This window comes from Odocoileus virginianus, chromosome 12 (assembly GCF_023699985.2).
Source record: "Odocoileus virginianus isolate 20LAN1187 ecotype Illinois chromosome 12, Ovbor_1.2, whole genome shotgun sequence".
Lineage (NCBI taxonomy): Eukaryota > Metazoa > Chordata > Mammalia > Artiodactyla > Cervidae > Odocoileus > Odocoileus virginianus.
The window spans coordinates 54220773-54244544 of NC_069685.1; the positions used below are offsets into that span (position 1 = coordinate 54220773).

General features: G+C 44.3%; 1 protein-coding gene across 1 annotated transcript in view; it reads right to left on the reverse strand.

Moving 5' to 3' along the window:
• FBXW8 (F-box and WD repeat domain containing 8) overlaps nucleotides 1-21869 on the reverse strand; it is a 110982-nt gene extending 89113 nt beyond the window's left edge. Inside the window, exons 1-2 of the mRNA XM_070475308.1 lie at nucleotides 21481-21869; nucleotides 4261-4365 (exon numbers count right to left, since the gene is read on the reverse strand). Of these exons, the coding sequence (XP_070331409.1) occupies nucleotides 4261-4365; nucleotides 21481-21801 (426 nt within the window). The 5' untranslated portion in view covers nucleotides 21802-21869. The remainder of the gene's footprint in view (nucleotides 1-4260; nucleotides 4366-21480) is intronic.
• Between the last annotated feature and the right edge of the window lie 1903 nt (nucleotides 21870-23772).

Here is a 23772-nt window from a genome sequence, read left to right on the forward strand (position 1 = left end):
GGGTGCTTGGGTGTCAGGTGCGCACAAGCCTCCCTGAAAGGCGTCTGGGGGCAAAGGTGAAGTTAGGAACTGAGGGAACTCTGCCAGCAACCGCAGGTCCTCAGCATCATTTCTGCTCTGAAAAATCAACCCAGAGCACTTGGCTCTAAATCCCCAACTTTTAAACCTGTCATTAAGATCTGCAGCTAGAAAAAGTCTGGTCTTAGCTTCTCCTATTTGGACATCTGGGAAGATCATAAGATCACATTTTCCTTGATACTTGAAATATCATAATCTAATAGACTAGGCTTTAGTTCCAGAAGTACTTCTTTATTTTGGTAACACCTACTTCTTGCTTGCCAATTTTTATCATAAATCTTAAGTTTTTAACCTCTCCATCTTCCCTCTTTTTCTTGATTACATTCTATAAGCACTTCTCTACATTTTACTTGAAAAGCATGACCTTTTTGCCTTTGCAGCTCTACTGCTAAAATTACACATTAGGAAATACACGTACCTAAAATATATATCAGAGCTGAAAAAGAAAAAATAAAATACAGGGCTTCCCTGGTGGCTCCATGATAGAGAATCCACCTGCCAGTGCAGGAGACATGCGTTTGATCCCTGGGCTAGGAAGATCCCACGTGCCCGGAAGCAGCTCAGCCCGGGCAGCACAACCACTGAGACTGAGCGCCCCGGAGTCCTTGCTCCCGAGAGACACCACTGCAGTGAGAAGCCTGCGGCGCGCGAGAGCAGCCCCCGCCTCATCGCAACTAGAGGAAAGCCCGTGCAACAACAGAGACCCACTGCAGCTAAAAACAGACAAAAATCTTAACAATGAAATCTCTAAAAAATGGTTTAAATAAAATAAAATTACAGAGATAGAGAATAAATTCAAGGTTTCCAGGGGTTAGTGAAGGGGAAGGGTGTGGCTATAAAAGAGTAGCAGGAATTCTTGTGATGAAAGTTCTGTATCTTGACTGTGTGGTCACTCACATCTACACACATGATAGAACCAAATACACACAAGTGTGTGTTAAACTGGTGAAATCTGAATAAGCTCCACGGACTTCACAAATGTCAATCCCTGGTTTTGATACTGTGGGACAATTTTCCAAGCTACTGACAATGGAGGAACTGGGGGAAGGGTACACATAACTTCTCTGCACTGTATTTTGCAACTTCCTATGAATTTTAAATTAAAGTGTTTTAAATGAACACTGGTACATACTTAAAAACCTCTAGTACTTAGAATTATCCAGTAATATAATAGCACTTACCTTTTTCTCATAAAAAACAAACAATTCTGTAATTCTGAAATCAATAATTTTGTCAATGTTACCCATTTTAAAATATTATGTTGGAAAGATTGGAAATTCTGTGGACATACACACAGTGCATACAAAGAACATAAAATTACAAGTAGCAAAATGATAAACTGCTCAATGAGCTGTCCCACACATAACTGCTTACTAAATGCCACACTGTTTGGGACATCTCAGCATGAGACCCTCCCACAGAGATATAAACCCCTTGAGGGCCCAGTATGGACAGCAAGAAGCTAGGGAGGCCAGCATCCAGAGTCCACAGGGTCACAGACTAACATGCGGGGACTTCAGTTTTGAAGCATCAAGCTTCACAAAACAAAAAGGAGACGAAGTCAGAGCCAAATCAATTCTCCAAGTCTGTGGCATAATGAAATCTCAGAAGTCCTCCCCAACCAGGGTTCCTTACTGTGAGTCAGTTACCAATTTGGCATAAAGATCTAAGCAAACAGGTTTTCTCCAAGGGCACACATATAGTTCATAGTGCCAATTCCCCATAACTGGCCCAACCAATTTCACTCAAATCCCAAGGCGGCTAGATTAAAAGAGAACCAGAGGAAAACAGCAAGATGGAGAGAGCTAGCCCCACTAAAATAAAATCATAAAGCAGCAGGACGTTCCATTGAACAGAAGGCCCTTTCCCCTGTTTCAAAAATAAAAACACCGTAAGAAACAAATGGAAATGCTACTTATTTTTATTACTTTGGTGTTTTATTTTAATACTTGGGGAAAAAAAACAAAACCAAGTCTACAAACTACTGGCCATCCACTGTCCTCTTCGCGCAAAAGCTCAGAAAACAAACAAACATAAAAAACCCCTAGCTTCACAGATCACAGCCACCTCAGGGGCTCTGGTTAGGGATATTTTCTATTCTTACACATGTGCTTTAAAAATTAGGTTCAACAACAACAAAAATCCATATCCAACTGGCCCAAGAGGGAAGAATTCTGGTGGACAATTGGACTACTGTGTTGCAAATTAAACTGTTCACACCTGCAGAATAATCTCACCAGCATAACCAATCTACCCTGGAATGCAGCCCCACTGTACCAAAAGGGGGATCTCTTCTTCCACCAGATCCTATCTTTCCACTGATAAATTCTCTGGATGAGAAAACCAGCAGCAGATGTGAAAGCCACATGGCCCTCTACAAAGCGGGAGAGCAAAAAGCAATGTTAAAAGAAATGATTCCTTAAACAGCAGCTCCCTATCCAGAATGAAGATTTTATCACCGAACGCTGACTTTGTGGAAAGCAAGCTATTAAGACACTGTTCTAAGGCTTCAGCTAACAGCATCCAGCTGAAATCCAGGAGCTGGACTCACTTAGCTACGCCCTTGTTTTCAATTCTTGGGATAGGGCCAATATGTAAAGTTAGAATATAACAAATCCAACTGCCAAGGGAAAGAAGACAATGTAGGTACTCTTACTTAATGCAATCAATAGGCTCTGAGCACAGTTTATACTGCAAAGATTTTTATTTTGTGAATTTTACCCTTTGAATAATTTCTTCCTAATGATTTCCACACTCTCCATCAAAAAATATTAGCCAACATCCCCTTTTAACTGATGCTGTGGCAATGAAAAATCCTGAAAACTTTCTCAAATTCATATTTAAGTAGAAAAACATTTTGATTAAGCAAACTGCTTCATAACAGGGTAAAATCATAACAGGGAAATAGAGTAAAACCAGAAACTCTCTGTCTTGTATTCCATTGTCATTTCACTGAACTACCATGGGGTCAGCCAGCTCTAGAGTCTAAGTTTGGGCACAGTTTTCACCACTCTCAAACTGCCTTAATATTTTTAACTTCACATTCATGGCAGTGTTTTAGATTTTTAATGTGTAGTTTTTCTACCACTTAATGTCTTTTTTTTTTTTGGCCACATGACCCAACATGTAGAATCTGAGTTCCCTGATCAGGGATTGAATCCGCACCCCTTAGAGTAGAAGTGTGGAGTCTTAACTGCTGGACCTCCAGGGAAGTCCCTCCTACCACACAGTTTCACCAAATTCTTTCTCCTAAAGGTATAGCGACTTGTGTCAAAGGCATTATAGGATCTACAGATGGGAAACGGTGACCACTAAACAGATTACTTCTTTGGGTGATATGGGCCATGGATACTCCAGTGTCTTCTGGGAAACACAGCTGTCTGTGAAAAGCCAAGTGATCAGCAATCACATTAACTCTTCACCAAGAAGAGAAATACAAGACCAACTTTAATGGCATAAATGCCTGCCTCTTAAAGCATGGCCAAAGCCACACCAGCTTCAGCTGGTAGAAATGCAGACTAGTGTGGGCCACACCCCAGACCTCCTGAATCTGAAACTGCATTTTATCCAGACCCACTGTGATTTGTACACACAATAAAGTCCGGCCTAAGCTATCTGCCACCATCCCACTCCACCAGCATGTGGCCCAGAGCAGGCACGAGATGGGGGAACGCTGATCTGCAATTCCCTCGGTAGGTCTCAGTTCTCACATGCCTCTCGCCTCACTGCATGGAATTCGGGTGTCTGAAGGGTAATTTGGACCGTACAGTGGAACATGATGTCACTGTTTTGTCCTCAGGCTGACCCTCAGCTCCCAACCTAACGGCTGGCTTGACTGAACCAAGGCCTCACACCTTTGCATCAGAAACAGTGAGGACATTAACAACTCTGGCGAGCTCAGAAAAGCAAGCACAGTGCTGTCAGCCTTGAGCACGCTGCCACGGGTCAGCCATAACTCAGACTGCAGGAGGAACGCAGCACTGGGGCAGTCAGTCACGAAAAGATCAACACCACGTGGGGATGTGGAACATGATCGTTTAAGTTCAAGGTTGCTTTCCTTCAAGCAAAGCTGATATCCAATCTGTTAACTATGTCCAGTCTGTCATTCTGTAAAGTACACTTCTATTATGGAGGAGCTTCCCACACTTGAATTACACACGCAAGTAAATCCTGACAGCTTACCTGTGCACACCGTCCTAGTTCTCTCCTGTTCAGATACTGAAATATATTGATTGCCAACTCATAAGGCAGTTGGATATCAAAGAAGGGAACATCATCCATTTCATTCTGAGGAAAAAAAGAAAAGAAATATTAAAATTCTGAGACATGAATATGCAGGCCCTTTAAATGATCAGCAATGGCCTTAGGTGGTGACAAGAGAGACAATGCTGATACCAAGGAGAAGCAGTGTTCTCACTATTCCACGGAGCACAGTCATAGAACTCATTCAGACCTTATAGCCACTCTCAAATCTCTGACCCCCACATGCATGTGAGGTCTCCTCAAATCCACTTATAAACTCCACAAGACCATGTCACATAACGAATCAAAAAGGAGCAGCAGGGGTGCCATCTCACAAGCTGAGGGGCGCCACGGCAATCAGTGCAGAGGCCTGTGGAAAGCCTCTCAACATCTCAGGAAAGAGTAGTGGCAGGAAGCCAACAAAGAGCCTTGAAACCAGGGAGGGAAGCCACTGATCCTTCCAGGACAACTGCTCCTGTTCCCCAACCTAGACGGGAGTGCGTGTCCATAGCAGAGAAATGCTGACCTAGGTTACTGCAGTGTTTCCTCCAAGAAGAGGGGGACAGGGCTGTGAATGTGAGCAGAAAGTACATAAACGAGGTGCTGCTCCTGAGTAAAGTGAGCACGTCCCCCCTCGGCCACAAGAGAAGCACAAGGTTTCCTAATGCACTCGGGGGCTTGCGCTGGTTAACCGAGTGAGCCAGTGCAAACAAAGCCATTTCTTCTTCGGTGTCATTTATTAATGCGGAGAAATCAGAGCTCGCCTGCCTTTGGATAAGCAATTAAGGATGAGGTAACAGGCTTTATCTGAGAGATAAGGCTGTCATGACGATCCTGGTAGCACAAAGAAATATGAGCATGAAACAGGAAAAAGGCCAAGTGTGCACATGTATCCCTCTGCCCGTTCCTGAATCCACCTGCCAAAGCTCGCTTTGGAGTAGGCTCCTGTGAAACTGGGGAAAGCGGCACTCTTTGTCCCAACAGAACTTGCTTAATGAAATTCACTTCTAGTAAGCTCTGGCTGACATCAGTGACTTACTGGATACAAACAAAAGTATTAATTCACCACTCAAATACAACAACTGTATACTGTAAGGCTGCATGGAAAGTCTCAGCGTGCTAAGGCACCAAGAATCAGGGTGAAGATTTTTCTGGAATTGTGTTTCCATTCATCTAGGACTCTCAGGGTTCAGAGTACCCAGGGCATAAGGAGGTAATGTATTCAACTGCAAAAACAGTGCAAGGCTAATAAGCATGAAGGCTAAGAAGCCTCTCTAGAGGGAAAGGGAGGGAGGGCTGACAGTTCTCGGCGGGTAAAGGAGGAACAGAATGTTAAGTCAGGACAGAAGTGTTGGCTGTACCTAAAACAACAGGAAAAAAAATCTGCAAGTGTAACTGAAAGACAAAAGGGATCCCTGCCTAAAAAAATAAAGGAAAGTCATTGGTCAGGCTAGGTCCCCTCCTACAGCTAATCGACTTTACCCATCAAGAAAAAGAGGCATCACTTTCTCTCTGCCCAGATCCAACTTTAGACGCCTTATTATAACGGTGGAGGGAGTCAACGAAAGCTGCACACATTACAAGACTATCATTCACAACCCTGGACTTCCTTTTCTTTTTTGGATTATTTGACTACAGTGCAGTGGAGAAGTCTATCTTAAACATTCAGTAGAGAAGCAAGAGAAAAAAAAATGTTCCCTGTCCTATACAAGCAGAATAAAGGCAAAGTCTGCATTCATGCAAACTGAACTCATAATTAGCTTCTTTTTTTTTTTAATCCACTGCCAGCAACGTGCCAGGCACTGTTTTCTTTGATCATCCCTTCAGAACTCCCTACAAACTGGTGTCCAGATTTGACATGACTGGGATGAACAGTGAGAAATCATCTCTATTTTTCAGTTTTGTTGGTGCACAAAAGCCACAGTTCTGGTGGCAGGTGCCTGCTCCCTTTTGCCTATTCAGTTGGCCAGTTCTCTCTTCTCTTCCTAGAAAACAAGGCCTCTGCCTTAGCATACTCCAGACTCTGCCACCATCTGTCCTGACACCAGTGACCTCTGGGATGCAGTACCACCTGGGGGTTTAGAGTTCAGATTCCAACTGGTTGTCCTGGCTCTGCCATCTCATTAGCCATGAGACCAGGCTACACGCAACTGACTCTCAGCTTCCTCATCTGCGAAACAGATGTGAGCATACCTACTGTGTTATTCACAGGGCAGTTATAAGGATAAAGTGAAATAATTCACGGAAAGGACTTGGCACAAGTACCCAAGGCTAAGCATGCAATCATCAATTATTACAATTACTATTTTCTTTCCTTAAATGGCATATCCCAGGCCCCCTTTTTTCCTTCAACAAGTATTTGTTGAGGTCCACATTCCACTTGGCCCCCCACACAAGCTTGTTTCCACAGAAAGCTGTCTCCCCTTGTCACACAATAAGCAGCTGGAGGTCGACAACAGTGGAAAGGAGCGGCAGAGCAGAGGCCGCCATGCAGGAGTCTGAACACTGAACACACCCACACAAGGCCTCCTCCAAAGCGGCTTTCACAGAGTCACCAGGGCTTCCCTGGTGGCTCAGTGGTGAGGACTCTGCCTGCCAATGCAGGAGACACGAGTTCCATCCCTGGTCCAGGAAGATCCCAACTGTCACTAGAGCAACCAGGCCCACGTGCCACAGCTATGGAGCCCATGCTCCACAATGAGGGAAGACAGCACACCACAACTAGAGAGGAGCCCACGCTCACAACAACTAGAGAAAAGTCCGTGCAACAACAAAGATCCAGTACGACCAAACATAAAATAAATTTTTTAAAAACAGAATCATCAATTCTAGATGGTTATACCACAGTAATAACTACAGAAGTATCTGCTCCAGTGCTCACTGGATGAAAATGAGGAGGCCAGCAGGGTGTGAACCACCAGTCAGGGGTGTTAGGGCTCCCAACAATCAATCAGAGACTGCACACTGGTCTCACTGATGACACACAGTTCTGATGGTTCTTGATCACTTACCAGTTCTAGAGGGTAACAACTGCTTCGAAGCACTGAATTATAATTATGTAAACACCAACAGCACAAAGCCAACTTTTTTTTTAATCCCTGTGCTCTGAGAATTATTATCTAAATTTCAAAATGATGGTCAATCCCAAACAGCTCAAGTGCCAGACTCTTATGTTAACAAACTTCCCTGTTGCTACCACTGGCTGGGAATGGCAGGAAAAAGCATAAAAGAAACCAATATATTAAAGAGAGGTCCACATTCCCACACCTTAAGAAATATGTAGACCCACAAGGTCAGGAGACCAAATGCTGCAGTTTCCTGTTGCACACTTGGAATCTTTCTGGCAAGACATTCTCTCATTGGCTCTTGTAGTGGAGGCTGTGATGGGTCACTCAGTTTCCCTGTCTGGGTCCACGACACTATCCCCCCCGAGGCCCAGGATACTGCCTGCCACTGGCTCATAGCTGCGTCCCTTCCCAGGCACGCCCTGGGGCAAACAAGCTGCCTCATTCTAGGTCACACTCCCTCTTCAAGGGCAGTGTGCAGCCAATGACCTTTCAATGGCTGAGTAAAAAGGCCTCAATATGGGACCCCTTAGCAAGGCCAACCCAGGAAACCACCTGCATGCAAACCTCTATCTCAGAGTCTGGAAAATCCTACCTTTATTCCAAAGCAGCCCTGTGTTCAACACATTCCCAAGAGTTCTTATGCACAACTCCAGTGTCATTAAGCTAGGCAACCTACTTTACTTTCCACTAAGGAGGCAACAGAGAAATGTACGTTAGAGTGACATTATTACATCAAAAACCAAAAAACTACAGAGGAGCTTCAAGGTTAAATAAATCACTCATAAACTTCACTTTGTTGTTACTAGTAACATACCACTTGGGAAACACCTTACACAAGATTGAGAGTTATGAGCATGTTTGATCCTGCGGTTGAAAATGCAACCCTTTTATAGGTACAGCATGACTGGACAAGGAGATAGAGCCACATCCTGGACTGAGGCTGCAGTCCACTAACCACATATAAATTAACCACAGCAGCAGGAAGGTCCTAAGTGTCCTCATTTGGTACTTCCCACAGTTCATAAATGTAAGTAAAAATGATAATAATAATACTTGCTACTAGTGTGCACAGAAATACCTTGTAACCTGAAAGGCGCCACCACAAACTCTACCTAGACTGTTTTGAAGCATGTGCCGTTGTGTTCAGTCGCGTCCGACTCTTTGTGGCTCCACGGCAGCCTGCCAGGCTCCACTATCCATGGACTTTTCCAGGCAAGAATACTGGAGCAGGTTGCCATTTCCTACTTGACTCAAGGATTAAACCTGCATCTCTTGTGTCTCTTGCACTGGTAGGTGGGTTCTTTACCACTAGTGCCAACATACCGCTACTCCAAAAGTTATTGGCCACATTAACCAATTATATCTGTACTAACTTAAATATGGAAATGGACAAGTTGTCATTTCAGAAACTAAGATATCCTAAGAAGAAAACAGACACTTGAAGGGTTTCCCTGATGGCCCAGTGGTGAAGAATCTGCTTTGCGATGCAGGTGACATGGGTTAGATCCCTGGTCAGGGAAGATTCCACATGCTGTGAAGCAACTAAGCTTGTGCACCACAAGTACTAATCCAGCGCTCTAGAGCCCAAAAGCCACAGCTACTGAACCCACACACTGCAACTATTGAAGCCCGTGCACTCTAGAGCCCACGCTCTGCGATGAGAAGCCACTGCAACGAGAAGCCTGCACACCGCTAGGACGAGCAGCCCCTGCCTGCTGCAACGAGAGAAAGCCTGCCCAAAGCAACAAAGACCCAGAACAGCCTAAAATAACATAAATCTCCGAAAAAAGACATTTGAAATATTATAGGAAACTTTGTCATACTGTAAAAGTGTTAGTATGACTACAAAGTTTAGAGAATAATTTAGGATGGCCAAATCTATAGTACAGAAGACCATTCGGAAGACCAATAAATTTAAAGGATTAATATTAATGTGTACATGCTTGACTGTGTTTGATTCTTTGAGACCCCATGGACTGTAGTCCGCCAGGCTCCTCTATCCATGGAATTTTTCAGGCAAGAATACTGGAGTGAGTTGCCATTTCCTATGCCAGGGGACCTTCCCAACCAGGAACTGAACCCTTACTTACTGCATCTCCTGCATTGCAGGCAGATTCTTTTTTTTTTTTTTTTAGTTCTACCACTTTACTGCTACCAACCCATTTCCCTCCACCCTCCTGCACACATGCTCAGTCATGTAATCCCATGGACTGCAGCCCACCAGGCTCCTCTGTCCATGGACTTTTCCAGGCAAGAATACTGGAGTGGGTTGCCATTTCCTTCTCCTGCAGGCAGATTCTTAACCCACTGAGTCATCAGGGAAACCCCACAAAGTATTAACATTTCTTCAAACTTAAAGAAAAACATCCTTTTGACAGCATACAATTTGGCTTTTAATTTTTTTTTAATGATTCAGATATTGACTCACTATCTACTACTGAGAACCCCTGTCCTGTACCAAACACCAGAATCATCTTTGGAGTTGTGTGGGTGTGTGTGTTTTAAACCAAAAGCCCAGGGTCTCACTCAGACCTCCTGTCTCAAATTCTCAGGGCTGGGGCTCAGGCATCTACTCCTTAGGATTCTCATGCAAACTAAACGCTGAGAAACACAACCCTAACTTATCGACAAATATAAAAATCAAACTTTTCCCAATCAAGTAAAAAAAAAAAAAAAAAGAAAGCCACCACAGAGAGGTTATGTTACTTTGTTAATTCAAAGTCAGGGAATACTTGACTTTCCCAAAGTCTACTGGACTTACTCCAGTAAATGCTAAAAGAAATTGCAAACAAATCCATCCCCAGGGAGGCCGATTTGTACTCTCATGTACTAATGTAAGACTAATTCTGTAAATGGATTGGTTTTGTGCCTTACTGTTAGAAATTTAATCTGTCTTCTCTTGTTTAGTAGAAGAAGGGATAACTACTAAGAGCCAAATCAGTAAAGAGTGAACAAACGGACTTAAGGTTTGTTCCCAGCGTACATCTCTAGGACAAACAGAACACGAAAGCTCTCTCTAAAGATGGTGTCGTAAGAAACCAAGACAAGGACCTCAAGTTTAGACAATAGATATACAACATTTCTGCGAAATCTGCCCCTGAAAGGAGATTGTTTTCTACAGGAATTTATCTCAACTGTTCACATACTGCTGAAGAGTAGAGCAGACCCACACAATCTCCATTAGAAGCAGTGGATGAGTTCTGGTTTCACCTGCATTTTCTTTAAGAAAAATAAAATTGGTCGATTGGGGGGAAAAGGTCTGAAATACTGTCGAGATACACAGGTATTAATTTACGTTCCCAAATGTGTCTCAAAACACATGTTATTTATACAAAGGGGGGAAAAAAAAAGTGACTGAAGTCCACCAAAATGTTAACAGCCATAGCCTCTGAGCAATGACATGACGGGAGTTTTGTTTTCATCTCTCTTTCTGAATTTCCTTAATATTTTTACAATGACTATGTGTTGTCACAAAGAAAAGCATTTTTAAAATAAGGTAAAATGTTTTATGTCCAAAACACTATCTGAATTGAGGATCATGCCAAGTGCTGGGGGGGGGGGGGGTACTATGAGTGGGTGTATAAGAAATGATGTCAACACTCAGAACTAAAATTCTTTAGAGATATATCATTGTCACATAAAATGGGATAAAAACTGGAGTCTACAAAAAGCAAGAGACAGTCCCCCAAGGTATTCCCAAGTTCATTAGGAAGCCAGCTATTTAGAACTTGGAAATCATTTCTCTGAAGCAACAAAGCTATAAAGGGTGGTTAACTCCCAAATAGTCCACAGAAGGCCAGTTTCTCATTTAACACTTAACGTAATCCCTAGGGTGTCACTATGAGAAAGAAAAGGAATTCAGTGAATTTTGGTTGATCACGTACGTGGTTGATGTAGCTGAACTGTAACACTACAGTATCTACCAGGTACAATGCACTGCATATAGCAGATGCACATTAAACATCCACGGTACTTCTTTTTTTGAATGGGCTTGCCAACTTCAAGAGCCACTATCATTCACCACCGACTGACAAGGGATGGACACAAAATGGTTTAGCAACTGGGATTGTGAGAACTAGGGCAATCCCAGGAGGCTGGGCAGTGGGCGAAGCTAGGAAGGCAGAAGAGGCTGGATCTCTGCTTTCAAAGCTCCCTTTTCATCTACACTGGGGTAAAATTTCTCTCTCCAGGACGAAGAGAAGTCAGGAGGAGAAGAGGGAGCCCCATGTCAAAAGCTTCAGGTCCCAGAGGAGTCCATGTGGGTATTGTTGGTTTGTAAAAGTTCCCTGTCAAGGGTCCCAAACTCTCCAACCACATTCATACCATCAAGATTAGCTACATAATTTGTGCAGCCCAGAGGAAAACGGAAGTGTAGGGCCCCTTGTTCAATATTAAGAATTTCAAGATGGTAACAAGAGGGCATTGAACTAAGCACTGTATGCTGCTGAGCCTGGGGCCCTAGGTGACCACACGGGTCACACGGACCCGTGAGGCCAGCTGGCCCTGGCCGCCACAGAACCTTTGCACTTGCCGTCCTCCGCCTAGAATGCCCTCCTCTGAATATCTCCCCGCTTCTGTAAGTGTGACCTTCCCAAGAAGGCTTTCTTGACTAGACTGATCCCCAACACATACACACTCTATCCCTTCTGGCTGCTGTATTTTTCCCCAGAGCATCTACTACCCAACCACTATTTGTTCATTGTCCATCTCCCTCTTGCCCAAAATGTGGACTTTGTAAGAGCATGGGGTTTTCTGTCTTGTTCACTGCTGCAGCCTCAATGCCAAGAAGACCGCCTGGTACCAAGAAGCCCTCTCTCCAGCACACGCGTGTGCACGCCTGCTCAGTTGTGTCCAACTCTTTGAGACCCCACCAACTGTAACCTGCCAGGCTCATCAAGAAGCTACCTAACAAGTTATCCGAGGAGTGTGTGAATGGGGCCCGGGCTGCTGCATGCAGCAGAACCTCCCAACAAACAGATGCCTGAGTTACACACTGTTCCGGTGCACACGCAGAGACCGTTTCAAAACATGCCCAAGTAGACACCTGCTCATTCGCAACAGGAAAAATGAATGGCACTGACAGGAGAACGTTTTAGTTTGGGTAAGGAAGAAGGCAGAGAATCCTGGGCTGGAGGGATCAGGAGAGAGTAAACAGAGGAAAAGAATCAAGTAAAGCCTTAAAAGGAAAGCAAAGGACAGAAAGGAAGGGAAGTCTCACCAGGCAGGCCAACACACGAGTTCACATTTGACTCAGTTGCCTTCTCACTTTGTATTAGTGTTTCCCTACTTGTTTCTCAGTTTAACAAAAAGAGGAAAGTCATCAAACTGACCTTGCTGACAACACAGATGTAGACTCTGACAAAATAAGCGAGAAAGTGAGCAATAAACACTGGCCAACAGTATTAAAATTTTTTTATCAGGCCTGAAAACCCAAATCTTAACGCTCTGAATGGTTACCAGGTTTCTAACCACCAGAGATCCTCCTTAAGAGGTTGCTGTTGGAAGCAGCAATTCAGCCCCTGTTATTTCTACTCCACAAATGCAGGTGGGGCCACTAGTACACTCAGTACCATAGGTGGGGGTACAGGAGGACAACAGACCTGCCCTTCAGGGATTCCAATCCAAGAGCAGGTGGATGCTGAAGCAAGAGGCTTACCCGGAATAACTCTTAGCAAAGAGGAAGTGAGATAGCATAATAAACTCTTCTGCAAAACCACTGATGATAATAGTGCTAGCTTTAACTTACTGGCTACTTACTATAAGCCAGGCTTGGTGCTAAGAATGTCCCATGCCTCTATACAAGATGATATTAGCATCGTCCTTTTTTGATAAGTAAGGTAGGATAAGTGAAACTGCCCAAGGTCAAACAGCTAGGCAGCAGCAGAGACCAAATGTGAACTCGAGTCTGCCTGATTCCAGAGGCTGGACTTATAACCAGGGCCATCCTGATTCATTAATGTCACCATTTCAGTTAAAAAAAAGCAAGACTGTAGGATTCTGAGATTTGTGACTGTGTCCATTCTGTTTACTGCCAATTCCCCAGAACTTAGCTGATCCATAAATACATGCTGGATGACCAGGAAACACCTACACTCCTGCAAACACTTTGAACACTTACTCCCTTAAAGCAGTCATCTGTTGTCTCTGCCCAACATCCATTTCCTCTTTTCTCTTAGGAAGTCATCCCACTCTTAGTCAACATGGTTTAGGTGAGGCTGACCCCACTCATCTGCAGGGAAAGACAGTGGATATGAGCCTGGCCAATTTGCATCAGTGACTGGTTCGAGGATGGACCAATGAGAATTAAAGTTCATGAGTCTGGGAGCATAAAACATGCTCTTCTTCCGCCTGAGTTGCTTAGTTGCTAGCAGAGAAAACTTAACTGGCCAGCAGCCATTTTATCCTGAATTGGGGAGCACCTGTCTATGAATAAAGCCAACAAAAGGAAAGCAGGACCAAGAAATGGAGAGATTTCTATTAGGAAGGGGAAAAAAAAAAAAAAACTTTGCTAACTACAAGGTAAAGGATGTGAAACAAACTTACTACAATCATTTTGCAATATATAGCTATGTCAAGTCATCATACTGTACCCCTAAATTTATAGTGTTCTATGTCAATTACCAAGTAATCCAAGTCTATGCCCCAACTAGTAATGCTGAAGGAACTGAAGTTGAACGGTCCCATGAAGACCTATAAGACCTTCTAGAACTAACACCCAAAAAAAGCCCTTTTCATTATAGGGGACTGGAATGCAAAAGTAGGAAGTCAAGAGATACCTGGAGTAACAGGCAAATTTGGCCTTGGAGTACAAAATGAAGCTGGGCAAAGGCTAACAGAGTTCTGCCAAGAGAATGCACTGGTCATAGCAAACACCCTCTTCCAACAACACAAGAGAAGACTCTACACCTGGACATCACCAGATGGTCAAAACTGAAATCAGACTAACTATATTCTTTGCAACCAAAGATGGAAAAACTGTACACAGTCAGCAAAAACAAGACTGGGAGCTGATGGTGGCTCAGATCATGAACTCCTTATTGCCAAATTCAGACTTAAATTGAAGAAAGTAGGGAAAACCACTAGACCATTCAGGTATGACCTAAATCAAATCCTTTACGATTATACAGTGGAAGTGACAAATAGATTCAAGGGATTAGATCTGATAGACAGAGTGCTTGAAGAACTATAGATGGAGGTTTGTGACATTATACAGAAGGCAGTGATCAAGACCATCCCCAAGAAAAAGAAATGCAAAAAGGCAAAATAGTTGTCTAAGGAGGCCTTACAAATAGCTGAGAAAAGAAGCGAAGTGAAAGGCAAAGGAGAAAAGGAAAGATATACTCATCTGAATACAGAGTTCCAAAGAATAGCAAGGAGAGATAAGAAAGCCTTCCTCAGCAATCAATGCAAAGAAATAGAGGAGAACAACAGAATGGGAAAGACTGGAGATCTCTTCAAGAAAATCAGAGATACCAAGGGAACATTTCATGCAAAGATGGGCACAATAAAGGACAGAAATGGCATGGACCTAACAGAAGCAGAAGATATTAAGAAGAGGTAGCAAGAATACACAGAAGAACTATACAAAAAAAGATCTTTATGACCCAGATAACCATGATGGTGTGATCACTCACCTAAAGCCAGACATCCTGGAATGCGAAGTCAAGTGGGCCTTAGGAAGCATCACTACAAACAAAGCTAGTGAAAGTGATGGAATTCCAGTTGAGCTATTTCAAAAATCCTAAAAGATGATCCTGTTAAAGTGCTGCACTCAATATGCCAGCAAATGTGGAAAACTCAGCAGTGGCCACAGGACTGGAAAAGGTCAGTTTTCATTCCAATCCCAAAGAAAGGCAATGCCAAAGAATGCTCAAACTACCGCACAATTGCACTCATCTCACACGCTAGTAAAGTAATGCTCAAAATCCTCCGAGCCAGGCTTCAGCAATACATGAACTGTGAACTTCCAGATGTTCAAGCTGGATTTAGAAAAGGCAGATGAACCAGAGATCAAGTTGCCAACATCCGCCGAATTACTGAAAAAGCAACAGAGTTCCAGAAAAACATCTACTTCTGGTTTATTGACTATGCCAAGGCCTTTGACTGTGTGAATCATAACAAACTGTGGAAAATTCTTCAAGAGATGGGAATACAAGACCACCTGATCTGCCTCCTGAGAAATCTGCATGCAGGTCAAGAAGCAACAGTGAGAACTGGACATGGAACAACAGACTGGTTCCAAATCGGGAAAGGAGTACATCAAGGATGTATATTGTCACCCTGCTTATTTAACTTACATGCAGAGTATATCATGTGAAATGCCGGGCTGGACGAAGCACAAACTAGAATCAAGATTACCAGGAGAAACATCAATAACCTCAGATACACAGATGACACCACTCTTATGGAAGAAAGTGAAGAAAAACTAAAGAGCTTCTTGATGAAAGTGAAAGAGGAGAGGACACTGAAAAAGTTGGCTTAAAACTCAACATTCAAAAAAAGAAGATCATGGCATCTGGTCCCATCACTTCATGGCAAATAGGGAAAGAATGGAAACAGTGACAGACTTTATGTTTTGGGGCTGCAGAATCACTGCAGATGGTGACTGCAGCCATGAAATTAAAAGATGCTTCCTCCCTGGAAGAAAAGCTATGACCAACCTAGACAGCATACTAAAAAGCAGAGGTATTACTTTGCCAACAAAGGTCCATCTAGTCAAAGCTATGGTTTTTCCAGTAGTCATGTAAGGATATGAGAGTTAGACTACTAAGAAAGATGAATGCTGAAGAACTGATGCTTTTGAACCGTGGTGTTGAAGAAGACTCTTGAGAGTCCCTTGGACTGCAAGGAGATCAAACCAGTCAATCCTAAAGGGAATCAGTCCTGAATATTCATTGGAAGGACTGATGCTGAAGGTGAAACTCCAATACTTTGGCCACCTGATGCAAAGAACTGACTCACTGGAAAAGACCCTGATGCTGTGAAAGGTTGAAGGCACGAGAAGAGGACGACAGAGAATGAGATGGTTGGATGGCATCACCGATGGACATGAGTTTGAGCAAGCTCCGGGAGTTGGTGATAGACAGGGAAGCCTGGCGTGTTGCAGTCCATGGGGTTGCAAAGAATAGGACACGACTGACAGACTGAACTGACTGATATCAATTATAGCTCAGTAAAACTGGGGTGGGGGAGGAGAAAAAGAGAGAGATGGAAAGATTTCTAGTTACATTATAAAAGCACCCAGAACAAGAACTACCACCTGTAATTCTCAACTATGTGAATCAACAGATTCCAGTTTGGTTTTTTAAACCAATTTGAGTTGGGTGCTGATTGCTTGTTGCCCAGAGTCCTGATATACCACCTAAAGAGAAATGAGACTGAGCAATTGAATTTCATGACCACCACAGTGAAGAACGCAACAATATGCTTGCGATTATACTCACGCGGCTCCACTACCTACGGCAACCCTGAGTTTACTGAAAAGGGGGAAAAAGACAAAAAAGGCATGCCTCCAAAATTCTATCCAGGGCTGTATAATTTCTTTCACTAATTCAACCATATACCAAGAAGACAATTTAGGTGTCCCTAACTCACCACCTAAAACAGATGGTCTCCAAGCACTGTTACCAAAAGCTTCGTAAGAGAAGGCCCAAGAGCAATCATTTCTAAGTTTTCATCTGAGCTGGGCTTGCTCATCAAAGGTCTGACCTGTACCCGATGGTGTAACACTACAACACTACCCCATTAAGAGGCAATTTCACTCCTGACTGCTAACTTACTAGTTGTTCTTGCTTCAGTGTTGATGCTAAAGACTGAAGTGAAAGAGACTGCACCAAAAAGCCAAGACATGACAGTTAACAGAGTGCCAAAGATGGGGAGGAGAGGGGAGAGGGGATGTTTGGAGGTGGTGATGACTTTTTATTTCCTTCTCAGGTCAAACTGTCAAGAGTTTTTTTTTGGGGGGGAGAGGCATACCAAATGGAACTAAATCTTCCTTTTCAGTAGTCACCCACAGATCCCAAATTCATGGCCCAAAGCAGATCTAGCCCATGGAGAGGTGTTACAGAGAACTAGAGGAGGGAAGAGTTCTTGTGGCAGATGGTTGTATTAACTAGTCCCGACTTGTACATGATTCTCTGTACTCAAGCATGTGGGTAGCTCCAATTCTGGATGTGGCCAAATGAATTGCTCTGATCAATGAGACAATGACAAACACACAGACTTCAAAAGCATTTGTGGGTTAGGACTTGCCCTCCTGCCACACTCATAACTTTGATAAGGTCCACCCAGGGTTAACCTGCTGGATGATGAGGCCACACACAAACACAGCCAGAGCTGCTTCAGTGACAGGAGCTAACCTCAGACAGGTACATGAACCCACCCATGCCCAGCCCAAACTGCCACCCTGAAAGACACTGAGCTAAATAAATTCTTGTTGTCTTAAGCCAAAATTGGGGGGGGGGGGGGGTTGTAGAGGAAAATCTTTGATAAGAGTTGGACTTCCCTGCTGGTCCAAGTGGTTAAGAATCCACCTGCCGCGGCAGGGGACACAGATTTGACTGGGACGACCCCACACGCCTCAGGGCAACTAAGCCCCTGCACCCTAACTACCGAGCCTGTGAGCAGCAACTACTAAAGCTTGTGCACCCAGAGACTGCGCTCCGAAATGAGGGGGCACCACAATGAGGCCCACGTGCCACGATGAAGACTGGCCTCCACTCACTGCAACCAGAGGGAGCTCATGCACAACAGCAAAGACCCAGCACAGTCAAAATAAATAAATAAGATTATTTTAAAAATGAAAAAAAAATTATTTTAAAAATGAAAAAGAAACTGATAAAAGAGTCCACATAAAAACACAAATCACAATGGGGGAGGGGGGGGCACGAGAAAAAAACATAAAGACTCTACGACACCTGGACCACATTCTTACATAGCAACAACCAACTAATATGGGTCAAGACTCCCACATTTAGCCCAGCCATAGCATACATTCCCCAATTTGTCACTATCATCTCATCCATGTTAGGGTCAAGTTCATTGCTGCATGTCATCTCAGGTGGGTGGGAATATATTTATGGCAAAGAAAAAAGTGAAACACCATATTCCACATATTCCAACTATTATGAACAGTAAAATTTAGTACAATTACTTTGGAAAATGGTCAATATCTCCTGAGGGCGAACACATGCCTACCCTGTAACCCAGCCATTTTACTCCTAAGCAGATACCCAACAAGCGTGTTCATGTGTTCCGGAAGATGTACAAAATGTTCGTAGCAGCACTTTTCCAGACAGCCCGAAATTGGTGATTAACAAACTAGTTATCAGCAATGCCCATCAACAGTAGAATTAGTAAGATGTGGCATATTCCTAGGGAGAAATCTCACACATAATGCTATGCACAAGAACCCAGACACAAAAGTGCATGCTGTATGATTCTACTGATACAATTTTAAAAAATCAGATAAAATTTAAGGTGTTAGAAGTTAGGTGAGAGGTTGCCCTCGGGTGGAGTGGCACGAGTAAAGCTTCTGAAAAGCTGGTAACGCTGCTCTGTAACCTGGGTGCTGCTTACATGGCTATATACACTCTCAGAAACACATTCAGATGTATATTTATGGTTTGTACAATTCAATACAGAGGTTGTCTTTTTAAAAAATGGGGAAACAAGCCCAAGAGGAGGGCTGTGCACCAAGAAAAACGGTTAAGTATTTTTCTTTAGCGATATCATGAAGACAATTTCTACACCGTTATGATGTTTACTATTTAACGTGACAAGAAGAACGGTAGTTGTCATGAAACAAATTATTACAAAAGTATGGCTGGAATCTGTGCTCAACAGAAACACCTGATGAACTAGGAAAAAAGGATCAAATGAGTAACAGCCTGCTTCACTCATTCGTATTCCTGCCTGCTCTCTGTGGGCTCTGGGACTTATAACCCCTGAAATACAAATCCAGATCTTTTTTATAAAAGCTGCCATCGGTTTTCTGACTGAAGATACTGGGTGGGTCCCTTCAGTCAATTACTTTCCTAAACCTCATTTGCCAAATGGGTCTAATGCTAGCCACTGGAGAGGGTCACTGGGAGAACTGGAAATCACATTTCTAAACCCTGACAATACCAAGGAGACAACAAGCAAGCACACGATGATTTTATTAGTTTTTTATTTATAGCCGTGTTACTGATGATTGCTAAGTACAGAAAACAAAAGAAAACCACTAGCGATGCCCCAAAGGTTGGATGCTGCTGATGGTAGTGTACAGCTGAGTAGAACCTAATGTGGCAGTTCCGAAGGGAGCAGAGGGATCAGGGGCATATCCTCCAGGGCTGGCTTTCTCTTAAATACAGATGAGACTGAGATTCTAAAGTCCCCTGCATCCTCCAGAAGGCAAGTTGCTTCCATTTTTAGGACACTTAAGTGAGGGCTCCTCTGTTTTTGGAATGGACGCCTGTGCCTCAGGAGTGTAAGGTCTAGAAAGCCTCCAGCGAGCATCAGGACCCCAAACCAAGAGGCGGTACAGCGGAGAACAATGTCTCAAACCCACCTGATTATTCCAATCACCAGGTTTCTGGGCCCCTCCTCTGCAAACTGATGTAACAAGTCAAGTTTAAGGAACTCCTAGCTGGTGAAATTTAAAGTCCAACAGATCTGGACCCAAATTCAATCCAAAGAACTTGTCAGATGGGTAATCCTGAGCAAGTTACAGAAAACCTGCATTTCCTCATTTGTAAAAGGAGACCAACAATACCTACCTCCCAGAATTGTTGTGGCTCCTAAAGACAAAGCCATATTCAGTAGGGAGGATTACTGGTCCTAATAATCCCCATTCCTGTTTCTCTTCATACCGCCCCCCTCCCTCCCCCATGCACTAGTCTTGCCTTTGCCTACATATCTGTTAGAATAACTTCTGTGTAGATCCGGCCTAGCCTGGGCAACTTATCAGGTGATAAGCCGCCTTGCCAAGGCATTAAAATTTTTTAAATTTTTACATCTGTCAGACTTCAGTGGTCAAACACTTCTTACAGAAGCAGGCATAATGCCAGTATTAATTTTCAGACATATAAAGAATTGACACGTTAAATGAGAATGTTTAACAAACACATACACCAAAAAAAAAAGTCATCTCTAACTTTAGAGATAGGCAGAGTACAGAACCAGAAACTTTGTGAAAACTTACAGCTACTAATATTATTTGAATATAACTATGTATTATGTTGAATAATCCACTTCTTCTACAAACAGCTTGGCAATTACATAATTACTTCCAACTGGGAAGCCACAGATACTGCCTTTGAGCCCAATTTAAATCAAGCCATTGAACCCACTGCCTTATCCCAACTCTTAACCATGACTGTGTTTCTGGTCATCTTGATTGTGCCAATCTCCTGAGAAGGATTAAAAAAAAAAAAAAAAGTCCCCGGCTTTCTCCAGATTCTGGAAGATATTCATGTCCCACAAAATGGTCACTATCAGTAGCATGAAAGTTCTTATCAAAATATTCTTTTTTGTGTGTTTTAACTGAAGTAACACATGCACAGTCAGAAAAAAACCTTAATTGTCCAAACACTATAGAGAGAAAAGTTAAAATTCCTTCCTATACGCATGGTGGGTTTGCCTCCCCCAAGTTTAGGAGCCCTTCCAGACCAGGATTTCCTCCATCTGGTACTTATATTTTGGACCAGGTAATTTTTTGTGGGTGCCGTCCTGTGCGTTGTAGAATGTTCATCAGCACCCACGAGATACTTGCAACTACCAGCCACCCCACACTGCCCCGCCCCAGTTGTGGCATCCAAAAATGTCTCCAAACACTACCAAAACCCGGGACAAAATCGCCGCCCATTCGGAACCACACCTTCCAAAGATACTCAATGCATCCACAAACATAGGGCTGTGTTGTTTAGTCGCTAAGTCGTGTCTTACTCTTGGCGACCCCGTGGACTGTAGCCCGGGAAGCTCACCTCTTTTCATTTCCCCACTCCCACCCCCACCCCTCCACCGGTGGCACACAGTCACTTTTCAACTCATAGGCGGTCTGTATCGGGGCGGGGGCCAGCCCGTGCCTCGGCGGGAGGCGACAGCCACTCACCAGGTCCCGGATGAGCTGGTCCACCAGCTGCTCTCCGCCCCCGGCAGCGTCGCGGGCCGGAGGGGAGCGGGAACGGCTCGCCGCCTCCTGCCTCTCGGCCCGGGTCGCCCGCGCCGCCGGAGGCCGCCCCGCGCCCTCTAAAAGACCCTGGGCCAGCGCCAGGTACCCCGAGGCCTGCTGCTCGCCGCGCCCGGACACCACCTCGGGCCGCCGTGGCCGCCGCTCGGCAGCCTCAGGCCGCCGCCGCTTCCTCAGCGCTTGTGCCTGAGCCAGCTCCTCCTGCCAGCACCGGCGGAACTCGTCCAGACTGTCGTCGTCCATCGCTGCGGCTCCCCGCCCGTCACGGCCCGCCGGGTGCCACGGGGCGGTCCCTCCGCGGGAAGTGTCCGCCGCTGCCGGAAACCGCTGCTCCCGCGGCGCTCCGGTTCCGGGTGGGCGGCCTCGCCCCCGGCGCGCCCCCTCAGGCTGTGCAGGGCTTGTGAGGCTTGCAATGGAGCTCAGGGCGGGGGTCTGTGCCCCGGCCCCAGCTTCTCCGCCTGTGGCTCTTGCCAGGTGCACCCTGCGGCAAGCCGTTTTTGTTTTCTTTCAAACATGCATTGAGCAACTATTGTACGCCAGGCGCTGAGAATTCAACATTTAAATCTGCAGCAACAAAACTAATTCCTTCCCTCTGGAGTTTTGGATTTAAGTAAGGGGGTGGGGGGAGGAAGAGACGTTCGACAAATAAATATGAACGTCTGATCCGTGGGAGGTGTTATGAAGAAGCTACAGCAAGGTAATAAAGTAAGGCGAAGGACGGGGATGGGAGGATAACCTTTAGAAGGATGGTCCCGAGAATGGACCGTCTGACACGTCATGTGAACTAAAAGCTAGATGAGAAACCAACTATGGGATGATCAGATCTCAGAAGAGGTCTTTCCAGAAGGAGCTACAAGTGAGAGGTCTGTGAGACTGGAAAGAAAAAAGACACAATCGCATACCAACTTGAAAGGCTTTGTATCAATTGTTACTACAGGGAGCCTTTCTCCCCACCTGGACCTGATTAACTCCTCCACAACTTTTCACGTCTCTCAGCTCATCCCCCAAACCCTGCCCAAACAAATCAAGTCTCCCTGTTATTCATTCTTATAGCATCCCATACTTAGAGCACAGAACATACTTTGTGATCTTTTATTTGTGTAATGGCTTACTAACATTTCCCTTCCCTACTGGACTGTCAGTTAGCTTGGAGGTCAGTGATAAGTAGGAGCTCAATAAATATTTACTTAATCCTTAAAGTGAGAACTAATGTCTCTGTATTGACAAACAGCCACAAATCACACAGCTGGTAATTTGCAGACCCAGGATTCTAATCCTCTTTCTTACTCCATGTGCTTAGTCACTCAGTCATGTCTGACTCTTTGTGACCCCATGAACTGTAGCCCGCTGGGCTCCTCTGTCCATGGGGATTCTCCAGGCAAGAATATTGGAGTGGGTTGCCATGCCCTCATCCAGGGCATCTTCCCAATCCAGGGATCGAATCCAAGTCTCCCGCATTGCAGGCAGATTCTTTATCGTCTGAGCCACCAGGGAAACCCAAGAATACTGGAGTAGGTAACCTGTCCCTTCTCCAGGGGAACTTCGCATCCTAGGGATTGAACCAGGGTCTCCTGCATTGCAGGCGGATTCTTTACCAGCTGAGCTACCAAGGAAGCCCTCTTACTCCATAACTTGACCTGCTAATTGTCAAAATCATAGAGTCCACACATCTGAAACAGCTAGGAGCCATTTGACTGCACCTCTGGTTACCATGCATGTGTGTATATATGTTTTCAAATTCAGTGATATCACCAGCACAGTTATTGACAGCCTCGGTGCCAGAGTTAGATCTAGATGGGAATTCCAGCACCTTTATTTACTCACATCCTCTTTCTTCCAGCAATTCCCCTTCTAGGAATTTATCCAAGAGAAGAAAATTGAGTGAGGAGTCCAAAGAATGCCTTTAAGAATATTCTCTGAAGCACTGTTTATAGTATTGAAAATCAGAAGCAATCTAAGTAGTTGAGTAAAGGGCATTGGTTAACTAAGTTAAACTGAATCAGAACGTAGGAAAGATCTTAACTGGATTGTCAGCTTCATGAGAGCAGAGACCTGATCTATTTGTTCATGGCGATGTCTTCAGTGCTCAATACAGTGTCTGGCACATAGTATTACACATGACAAGTGAGTAAATGAAAAGCTGTGCAGCTATTAAATTACACTGGAGAAGAAAACCATATGAAAATATTCACAATAGAGCAAGTCAGGATACAT